Source organism: Danio aesculapii, chromosome 17 (genome assembly GCF_903798145.1).
Source record: "Danio aesculapii chromosome 17, fDanAes4.1, whole genome shotgun sequence".
Lineage (NCBI taxonomy): Eukaryota > Metazoa > Chordata > Actinopteri > Cypriniformes > Danionidae > Danio > Danio aesculapii.
In genome coordinates this window covers 19,884,314-19,895,827 of record NC_079451.1, presented here as the reverse complement: position 1 = coordinate 19,895,827, position 11,514 = coordinate 19,884,314, and the positions used below count along the sequence as shown (strand labels likewise).

The following is an 11,514-nucleotide window of genomic DNA, read 5'->3' as shown; positions in this document are numbered from 1 at the left end:
TATGCAGAATATAATATGCATTTCATATACCTTTAAATTTAAATGTCTTTTTCTGAAATTAACATTCTCTTTAATGATAAGAAAAAAATTATTTACATTCTCTTTAATGAAAATAAAACCATTGACAAAAATCTCATTATTGTAATTTTAAATTGTTAATATAATAGATGATGTATAATTATTAAAATCAAATCAATATTTTACTATTGCGAATTGCATTTCTTATTGCATTTTAAACTGCAATATTAACTAGTAAAAAAATATTACTTATGCAATTATATTTTAATTGCAGCTTATTGGGATATTTAGCATTGCAGATATCAAAAACTAGTATATTTACCAGTTTGATATTAAGAGTTTGATTTCTGTGAGTGATGATATTGTAGATTTCAAGAATATGTTTTGTTGAAATGTAATTAATTACTAATATTAATGATTCATATGCTGAGAATGATTAAATATCTAAAAGGCTTGGCATATGAAACTACTGCACTGGGGATAATATTCTTTATAAATGCAAAAATAAAAGTTTAGCATCTGTAAAAATAAATTTAAAATCAGAAGATCATTGTGGTCAATAACAAATAGTATAAAATAATACTACCTGTCGAACATCATAATTCTATTTATGTGAAATGTATAGCCATAATGTCATTTTTTTTCATATAAAGCAATAATTGTGGCAAAATTGTTGAAACCATGCAATAAACCTTTAAAAAGTCACATTATATGACGTTTTGATCACATTTATTCAGTAGAGTTACAAAGAAATCTAATTAACAAACAGTACAGTGATTACTCAGACGATGAAAAGATTTGATCACGTGAGAGTCATCAGACCCAAACGCACATGACTTATCACGTGATCAGCCTTTGCTTTATAAAAGCCATCAGCGTGGTTTTTCGGAGGTTGTTTATTTCCGCCCAGTACAAGTTTTGGGGAGTGAGACCACATTTAAAACTGCACGACTGCCAGACACAAGACAGGTAAGTTTCTTGTATTCCATAAGTTTTCTTTTTAATCACGAGGATCGTGATTACGTTTACGAAAGTAATTATCTATAAGGTCGTAGTGATAAAACAGTTTGTCCTTGTTTAAGAAATCATATTAAAAAAAAATAAATAAATAAACAAAGAAATGATAAACAGCAACAACAGTGCGGCATCTTTATTTGTACAAAGGCTTTTACTGGCCCGTCTAACGTTATATGCTTTATTAGGGTCTCTTGGTTTAAAATTGAGCTTGAGTGTCGGTTTGACGAAGTAAACAAGGCCAGGCGTTAAAAACGAAAGTGAACTTGAAACAAGAGCTTCTCTAAGACAACTCTTGAATGCTTCAAGTTGATATTACACTGCTAGTTTTCTTCCAGATTTACTATTGGGTTTCTAACACAAACCGCAGACTAACGTTATATGCGACTTTGCGTAATGGAAGCCATTCAATGCAGCAAGCAATAGATCGTGTACGTATTGCATAATCGTTTACATTATCGCCTTTAAGTTAACATTTTTAATTTGTGTAAGCGGGTTTAAATACGTTAGTTATTCAGATTGCTGCGGGGCTTCTTTTAGCGGTTGTTCCTGTAAATTACGCTGACTCACGCACCTTATAAATGATGTCACTACAGACCTTTTTTAGAGGAAGTGCAAACCATCATTTTGTATTAAACTTGGTGACTGTTATTCACCAAGAGCCTCATTGCATATTCTGTTGCGTGGCCTTTGTTGTGATGGCAGTAAACTTGGTAATAAGACAACTCTTTTGCAGAATGGTGGGCTTCTGTGGAAGCAAATGGTGGTTTTTCTGTTGCAAAACCATTAGGAGTTTTTGGCTGTCTTGTGATGTCTAGGTTTCACTTCTGCATGACTGAAGCATCAAGATGACCCTACTGTAGGCAGTCATCGGTCTACTTCACCTTAAGTGTCCTTGACGCCACTTGACTGTTGCTGGCTGAGAACATAGATGCTTAACCAGCTTTTTTTTTTTTTTTGTTTGTTTGTTTCCCTCCCCTCCTGATGTTAGCAAATCGGAGTTCAAATGTTATGAAGCCAAAGAGGAGAATTTCCGCTTTTATTCACTGCTTTCAAAGAACCACCCATAATACACCTATTTTTACGATTATTTTCATTTATTTGCTAATTGGATTTTCTCTTTTCAGAATGTGGCGGCTGGCGTTCCTGTGTGTGATCTCAGCCCTTTCAGTTAGCTGGGCCCGACCTCGCCTCGCTCCCCTGTCCCATGAGATGGTCAACTTCATCAACAAAGCCAACACTACTTGGACTGTAAGATTCTGTTGTATTGTAATACTCTAATTTGTTTTTGGCAAGTGCTGGAAGTTGGAACTAACTTCTGCATTTGTGTTTGCATTTCTCCCCTGTAGGCTGGACATAACTTCCATGATGTGGATTACAGCTATGTAAAGAAGTTGTGTGGGACTTTTCTGAAGGGTCCTAAACTCCCCGTCATGTGAGTTCAAGTTCATGAGAAATGAGTGAGGAAGTGCAACTTGTTTTTTGCAGTCACTATGCATATGATAAATCATGTGGTGCATCATCTGCATTTTTTCTTGTTGGTTTCAGTTCTGTCTCTGACAAATATTGCTCTTGTCTTCAACTAGGGTACAGTATACAGAGGGCCTCAAGCTCCCCAAAAACTTTGATGCTAGAGACCAGTGGCCCAATTGTCCCACTCTCAAAGAGATCCGAGACCAGGGTTCTTGCGGTTCATGTTGGGTGAGTTTCACTTCAGTGGACACTAAAGAAATTTATATAAACTTTGTCTTATGTACCTTTTTTTTTTTTTTTCTTCCCCTCCTCGCAGGCGTTTGGAGCTGCTGAAGCCATCTCTGATAGAGTATGTATCCACAGTAATGCTAAAGTGAGCGTGGAGATCTCCTCTCAGGACCTGCTTACCTGCTGTGACAGTTGTGGAATGGGGTAGGTTACATGGATTCAGCCCTGACAATCATCTCGACATTTCTTAATTGCCTAACTTAGCAGTGGGTTAATCTGTCTTTCACACATGCAGAAGGTCTTTCGATAATTATGCATTCAGAAGTTAATGTCCAAACATCTTATACAAGTTAACACTTTTTTTTATTTTTTTATTTTTTTATTTATTTATTTATTTTTTTTTATGGCTTTTAGTTCCGGTAGTCCATGGGGACTTGAAGTATTAAACTTAAAAAATAATTTTAGGCCTTAGTCTTTAATTCACTGAAATAGTGTTGTAGGTATTAGTTTTAAACCGAATCAAAAACTGCAAAGATTCAATTCACAACAGCTGTTAGTCAGGGAAGGAAAACTGAAGCAACGCATCTCTTTACATGATCTTCCATTTTAATACAAAAACTATTTACAGAAGTAACTGGGCCACTAGAAGAAATCATTTTATATTTAGCCCTCCAAGTCAAAAATTTCAATTATAATGATCATTAAATCTTTTGTCTTTTAAATTTTGATGTGAACCTGCGTAAACCCTGTAGTTGTAGCTAATTAAGTTCACATCTAACACAATGTATTGTGAGCAATATTAGCGGTCAAAGTATGGATGGCTGTGCCTCTTGTTGAAACCGTTGGCCATTTTATTTATTTATTTTCCAATTTAGAACTACTGTTTGGGATATGCTAATTGAGTATTTATGATGGATGGTATGCATATTCAGATGTGATCAGTGCATTTACTTCATCTTATTGTGCAATGTGTGTAAGTAACTTTTTACGAACCACCTTAAAGCCATTTCAAACCCTGCATGTACTTTATTTGCAGATGGTTATAGTGGGGAGGAAGTGTATATGTAGTAGTCAATAGTATAAGCCTTAAGCACTTTGGGTTAGGGTTACAACTTTGACAAACTTAACCATGTGAATCAACCAGACCTGGAGATCAGCTGATTGGGAGAGCTTTTAACTTAGCTTGGCATGGATCATTAAATTGGATGTCAAGTATTGATTTTTAAATGACCAAAGTGTAGATTTCTTAATTACTGCTTTACTCCGTACATCTATGTACAAAGACCGACAGTTCAATTTGTACTATTTGTCTTTATTGCCAAGACCGTTTATTTACTTATGTTCTTAGATGTAATGGTGGATACCCGTCTGCTGCTTGGGATTTCTGGACCACAGAGGGTCTGGTCACTGGTGGACTCTATAACTCCCACATTGGTTTGTTTCGTTTTTATTTTATTTTTTTGTTAATCCACGGTTTAAGTTCAAGACCTAAATGAGGCTTGTTTTTAGGCTGTCGTCCATACACCATTGAACCCTGTGAGCACCATGTGAATGGCAGTCGCCCTCCGTGTTCAGGAGAGGGAGGAGACACGCCAAACTGCGACATGAAATGTGAACCAGGCTACAGCCCCTCTTACAAGCAGGACAAACACTTTGGTAAGAGTTAGCAGGAACTTAACAGTTTAGTGCACTTATAACAGCCATTTTAAGGGTTTGGAGGTTTCTACCCCTCCTGCCATCTTCCCGATGTTTACCAAATTACTTCAACTTTCAGATGGATCATACAAAGACATGGCTTTTTGTTAATTTTATTTTTTCCCCTCTCCCTGATCCTGAACTTTGAATTGGGAACCGTTTGAATGGTGCTGATATGAGCTCATGGATCAAGCTGTTTTTGTTTGTTCTTGTAATTGCAGGAAAGACGTCCTACAGTGTGCCATCTAATCAGAATGGCATCATGACTGAGCTCTTTAAGAACGGCCCAGTGGAGGGAGCCTTTACAGTCTATGAGGATTTCCTCCTTTATAAATCTGGTTTGTTTCAATCCAAGTACATGCTTTAATTCTGATACAACATGGGATGGGTGTTTATTCATTTTATTTTTTTATTTTTTTGCAGGTGTTTACCAGCACACAAGTGGGTCTCCTGTAGGTGGTCATGCCATTAAGATTTTGGGCTGGGGAGAGGAAAATGGTGTCCCTTACTGGCTAGCCGCTAACTCCTGGAACACTGACTGGGGTGATAATGGTGAGTAACATTGTTTGAAAACTAAGCTTTATTTTTTATTATTTTTACTTTATGAAAAGCAACATTAGTTTAGTTCCATGGACTTTAATGCACCTGTGCCAACATATTTCCAGACTAAGTTTTTAATTTTCCCTTTATAGGATATTTCAAGATCCTCCGAGGTGAGGACCACTGTGGAATTGAATCTGAAATCGTGGCTGGAATCCCATTGTAAAAGGAAAAAAGTTCTAAAAGAAGCCCCTGATCAACCTGTATGTACACTCGTATATCAAATGTCTTGAGCTGACTGCCATCTTCTAGGTCCATGGTACATTTTAAGGATTGTTCAGTTTTTATATACAGTCTTTTTGGATTGGGGGAGGGGGGACCCTTGGTCAGGCAAGATTTTTAGTAACGGCCTTTCATGCAGAACAAAGTTAATTGGACCTGCCCATTGGCATTTTAAACTAAGATTTTAGCACCGATTGATGCCTCAATGGCACAAGTTTCAGTGTTTGATTTTTGTTGAATGGGATTTTTACTTGTTTTAATACATGCTTTAGAATGTAATAAATATTAAATAAAAGTATGTGTCTGTCTTGTTTGAAACCTTTAACCTGAAGAGAAATAAGAAATTAAAGTTCTCTAGAAATTTTGCTTAAAGAATTGCTTTGCTCTGCTTATTTTTCTAGCCTTTTCAGATTTCTATTCAATATTTAGAAAACCATGGCTTAAGGAAGCTTCTCTCCTGACTCCTCCTTGCAATGAAGCCTTTCACTTGCTGACATTCTTCAATGCCATGTGCAATACATGTAGCTATTTTACAACATGAGCAAAAAGCAACTAAAATGGTGGATGAATTATTATACCTTAATCTATATAAATGCAAAGATTAAAGCAAATGGCCAGAGTATGTTCATGTTAATTCACGCTTCTAAGGCATTATGGTTTTGAGATTTTACTGAGTATTTGTCTTTTTGAAAACAATTTAGTGAAAGCCTCTGACTATTTAAGTTCACCTTTTGACAAAGCAATTTACATCAATCCATCAAAGTCCTTGCGTAGAATCATACCAATAAGACTGCAGTGGTCCTGGAGCTTAAACTCCATCTCTAATGAAGCGGTTTATTTCAAAGGCAATTGCTTAAATTCCCAAAAAAGTAGTTGGGTGGTAACTAGATCTTGGCTGAGACTGTTTTTGCATTGATCTTGCAGTAAAACTAAGCTCTGTTCTAGATTTGCATAGCTTGAACAGTTACTAATTCAAATGATTACTTTCTGAAGTGCACAAATCATCTGCAATTGAGAAATGTCTGTAGAGTTCAGTAAATTTGCAATTAATTTGAATACCTTATATTAACTCATGCTTTAGGACTTTCAAAACAACTTTCAAAATCCATGAATAAATTATAAATCAGTCATATGTGCAGCATGAGTGGTTTTAAATGTATGCCTGATTTCCTCTCTATTTATTTATATATATATAAATAATTTTTTGAGGTTCAGCTAAAACGATTCTTAGTCTCTGAAGTGGCACTTTATGCATATTTTAAATTACATCTCAGGTTGGTCCAGATGGACTGGCATGTTCTCCAGTTCATGGTGATCATCCTGCAGCTTCTGCTCTTCTGGAGGCTGCTGTTGGTCCTGCTGTTCTTCAGCTTTCTCTGGTGTTTGCTTGTGTTGTTCTTCGTCTGTGTTTTGTGTCTTATTCTTATGTTCAGACTCTTGGTTAACATCTGCATCTTTCTGATGATTTTCGGAATCTCCATCGTCTGGTTTCTTACCGGTTTCGTCTTGCTTTAAAGCCTCATCAGCTGGTGAATCATCAGGGGGAATGCTGTTTTCTTGATGCTCCATTGTGGATTGATGTGGAGGTGATAACAGCTCTGATGGAGCCAGTAGTCCGTCCTGGTTCAGATCCTGAGTTTGTAGAAGATAATCCACCAAGGTCACAACCTAAATTTAAACGTCATATGAATTGAAAAGCATTTTACTTTAAAATAAATAAATAAATGGAGAGAAAATAAGCAGTACTCACAGAATCTGTTGACTTTGGCATCATTTCATGGTAAGTCAGGAAATCTGTCAGAAGCTGCATCAGTTCCAGACCATCCATCTGCCCACTTCTGTCATAGTCATACAGGGAGAAAAGGAAGAACACCTCTACAGAACCACAAGAGAACAAACACAATATGCCGTTTAACTGAGATGCACTCAAATGGAGCGAGTGACGTCACTGTGGGTAGGGTTAGGGGTGGGGTTAGGTGAGCCCATTAAAATGCATTGGATGCAGCTCAGATTGCACTGCACCAGGTCTGCATCCAGACCCCTCGAAATTTCTCTGAATTTATCATTTATATTCATGTGTGTTAGTAAAACCCACTGATAACATGTCTGCCAATATTTGAATAAAATGTAATTTAGAGCATTTATTTTTTTTATTTCACCAAATAACACAAAGGTGTCATGTTTTCAATCATGTTTATTTTCATATCTGGAAGAATAACATTAATTAAAACGTTATTCTGACCAATTGTCATTTTCTGAAGAAAAAAGCTCTAAATAACATTATTTTTAATTTGAAATTTTGGAAGAAATGCTGTCAGACCTTTATACAATAAAACATATCCTAAAGTTTTTCTCAAATACATACAGGTAGCATAACAGTGCAGTAATTAAGTAAATTCAGAGAAACAGACTTTTCAAGTCCACAGCTATCTCTCTCTTCCATTTTCAATCTATTCTAACTGGCTTCTGAATTCATAAGCACAACAGAAATGTGTGACTGATTCAAATGTGTGATATTATTCAGTGCTACAATAAACAAGGCAATGTGCAGATTCCATCAAATTTGCCTTTTTACTGCAACACTCTTAACAGATTGCCACCTTCTCTTGAATTTGTGAAGGATTTGTATTCCTTTTATGGTATTTTTGATATGAATTTACAGCATCACCACAAACAAAATCTGTGTGTGTTTGTGTGTGAATATATATTTATACAACAGTTCCGCCGTGCAATATTCTGCTTCTAACAGCAGTGGTCTAGCCTCTTCACCCCTGTATATTACTCCGCCCACATACAGCGACAAGCAGAGGACACTCTCCAGTTTGTCAAATATAACTGCTGTTGGGCAACATAATGTATTTTTGAGGCTTTTTAGTCGAGAATGTAGGTGTTTAGATTGCAACTGTGCAGTTTATTTATAAAGAGAGTGCCTATTTTTTTTTTATATTTATAATTTCTGAGAGAAAGCGTCAGAGGCCATTAAACTGTCTTTGAGCAAAGACTGTTGACGATGTTCATCCACAAGATGGCGACAGAGAATGCATAATAAGCCCTAAGAGAAAAATTGCGTAATTTCAAACTACAGCTGATCAAAAAAATTTTAACAAGTAAATGACTTTGTATGTTGTAGTGCTGTATTTACACCATAGTAATAATGTGATCTCCCGATTGCAACAGAGAAATACTGGGAAATCTCTGTAGACTGAGATAGCATTTCATGTCGTTTAGCCTTATAATGTTAAATGTGAGCAAATCCGCTTCATCATCCCTTTAGATATCACGCTAGAGAATCATGCAAATACTAGCTCTAAAGTGATGTTTTGCAACGGTTTCTGCTGTTCTGACGTCAGCTGCAGATGTGAATGAATGGCGGAAGAAAGTAGTTCCTCTTACAAAAGGGTTTTGATACTCTCTGTGTTTCATCGAACTGTTGTATAAACACAATATCACACTTGTAGCAGTGCGATATGGCTGTATATCGTCACTGGTGGGACACCAAGGCACTCAGCCTGCAGCCTGGTGCCAACACATGCCTCCCACCAGTGCCGATATACAGCTAAATCGCATTACTACTCGCGTGATATTGCTCATTTATATACAGTCAAGCCCGAAATTATTCATACCTCTGGGCTATAAGTAATTTCAGACTTGACACTGTATATACACACAAAAAACAAACACAGATTCAGTTAGTGGCGATGATGTAAATTCATATCAATATTTATATATTTGGAACTATGTATTAATTCACATAATCGAATTGAGTTAATATAGATGCAAAATGTAAACACAAATCCTGACAGAAAATAAAGGCAGTTAATTGAGAAAGCGAGTTTACAATACATTATTAACCTTGTTCCCTTGTGTTGAGCTCTGGACTGGTCTGTCCATCCTTCAGGTTGCTCTTGATGTAGCTTTGCAGAAGCCTGTCACACAGAATCAAAGATACATCCACTTTTACAGTAGTTTACTTCAATTCCTACTGTAAATTCCTTCTTTAATATACTTTTAGAATTTAATAATATAAATTTACGTTCAACATGCACAACTGCATAACCTTTCGTCTAAAATCCAAAGGTTTTAGCAAAAACTGTTTCAACAAAAAGGTTTTACTATTGCTTGTTGAGCATATCAGTGTCAGCTGTGGAAATCTCAGCATTATCTCTGATAGGACATTGGACTTTGAAACTTGGGGCAATTCTTTATTTAACCAGGTGGTTTAAAGACAGTAAAGCAATTCTCAAGAAAATGTCCAAAACATTACCTGCGGTTGTCTTCAGTAGACCCAAAAGGATTAGCAAGGTCTGGTGCAAGGATGCCATCACTATAAAACAGAACAAAACAACTATCAGAAGAAAACTGGGCAAAGTTCTTTTCCCTCTCAGACACACACATACAGTATATAGACACAGTGCCATGCTTGACACAACTTTAATGTCGAGATATTGAAACTTGATCTATCCTAATCAAAATTTTAATAGATATGTTCGTAAATTACTTTGGTAAATTAACAGAACTACAATTCACAATGATAATATATGCACAAGTTAAATATGTACCCGTTCTATGAATGATCATGTAGTGTGTAGTACATTCAATAGTCTACTGTCATATGTTGTGTGGCAGCTGAATTATTCATCAAAATTATTCAACTACATTTTCAAAATTTGTTAAGAATAAAACTAGAAAAAATGTCCAACATTTTCCCAATATAAAGTACTATTAATGATATAAATAATATTTATCAGTCATACTTTACAGTAAGGTTTCATTAGAGTTAACATGTGTACTAACATTAATAATGAAAAACACTTGTACAGCATTTATTAATAATACTTCAACATTTACTAAATAACTAATAAAATCCAAATTCACGTTTGTTAACATTAGTTAATGCACCGTGAACTAACAATGTACGACTGTATTTTCATTAACTAACATGAACCAATATTGCAATAAATGTATTGTTCATTGATTGTTCATGTTAGTATGCATTAACTACAATAACTAATACAACTTTATTGTAAAGTGTTACGAATTTATCAACATAATTAAAAACAATATTGCAATAAATAAATATTGCAAAATAATAGGTTTGGTTTATGGGCTTCTTGAACCAAGTAGGTCTATTAATTGACCTAGTTAATTAGCACATCTTTTCAAAAACGTAGTAGGATATATCAGATATATTTCTTAATATGTTGATTGTTCAGTAAAAGACTTATAACACACAGTCACACTGTAAGTACAGTAACGGTATAACGTCGGCAGCACAGTGTGAATGCGGCCTACTGTACCTGAGGCTCTGGACTTGTGGAGCACACAGACTCAGTGCTGGGAGGATGATAACAAACACCAGCCGTGTCGAGACCATGTTAACTGCTCCGCTGGATCGCATTAAGACACCTGTATCAGCACAGGCAGTTCAGACGGTCAAAAAACGACTCGTGAATCAGTGAGACGCACATACAGCAGGAATCGATCACTCAAGAAAGATACAGCAAATGATTCTTTCAGATATGAAGAGTCAGCTGACCGTACACCTTACATTGCGACAATGAAGCTTGCAACTGTTCTTTTTATTTTACATTGCGGCGTGTTAATGTAATGATTTAATAGCTACAAGTAAGGATGTATCAGCAAAGCTATGCGAAATGCTCCTGTACCTCCTCTATTGACGGCGGTCAGCGGTCCATCCATGATGAATACCCAACCGCGGCGGATGAGAGCAGCGCAGCCCTTCAATCTGCAGCTCTGACCGGCTACACGTGGATTCCGTGGACGTGTCGTGGCCCGGATAAAATAAATCAGCTCCTCCTCGAGCTCTCCATATTCCGCCTTCCACTGACTTCCATCATCGCCACGTAGAGTCGCTGACACTGCGTTTACAGCACGCCGTTGCTCCGCACGCACCGCCTCTTACTGTACGCTATCTGTTCTGTTCCTCAGGGAATACTGGTAGTAAATAACCCGAGGGGGTACGTATAGGTTAGTTTTTAGCTTTAATAAAGAGTATCACAGTGACATCATCTGGAAATATCTTTTAATACATATGAAATTATTTTTAAAACAGTTTTGTTGGTGACATAGGCCTATTAATTCCTTATAAATACGCTATACATTTATAATCGGCGACTTTACGAGTAATTCAGTACATCTCCTCCACTAACTTGGCAGTGCAAAAGCATTTTAGTCCTGACTGTCACAGGACACTCCTTTACTAAAACTGGGCAAGTTTTGCACAATTTCGCCACAAGATGGCAA

At 36.4% G+C, this 11,514-nt stretch overlaps 2 protein-coding genes across 2 annotated transcripts; one reads left to right on the top strand and one right to left on the bottom strand.

Moving 5' to 3' along the window:
* The first annotated feature begins 876 nt into the window (after positions 1-876).
* On the top strand, positions 877-5,545 carry LOC130244437 (cathepsin B-like). Its single transcript, XM_056476864.1, has 10 exons — positions 877-987; positions 2,160-2,283; positions 2,382-2,467; positions 2,619-2,733; positions 2,822-2,937; positions 4,082-4,167; positions 4,243-4,389; positions 4,650-4,766; positions 4,852-4,980; positions 5,121-5,545. The coding sequence occupies exons 2-10, from the start codon at positions 2,161-2,163 to the stop codon at positions 5,192-5,194; spliced, it is 993 nt and encodes a 330-aa protein (XP_056332839.1). The 5' UTR covers positions 877-987; position 2,160; the 3' UTR covers positions 5,195-5,545.
* Positions 5,546-6,458: 913 nt separating this feature from the next.
* Positions 6,459-11,155, bottom strand: LOC130244588 (cell growth regulator with EF hand domain protein 1-like). Its single transcript, XM_056477082.1, has 6 exons — positions 10,917-11,155; positions 10,548-10,656; positions 9,515-9,574; positions 9,103-9,176; positions 7,001-7,125; positions 6,459-6,918 (listed from the first exon to the last, which is right to left on the bottom strand). The coding sequence occupies exons 1-6, from the start codon at positions 10,948-10,950 to the stop codon at positions 6,514-6,516; spliced, it is 807 nt and encodes a 268-aa protein (XP_056333057.1). The 5' UTR covers positions 10,951-11,155; the 3' UTR covers positions 6,459-6,513.
* Positions 11,156-11,514: the final 359 nt, after the last annotated feature.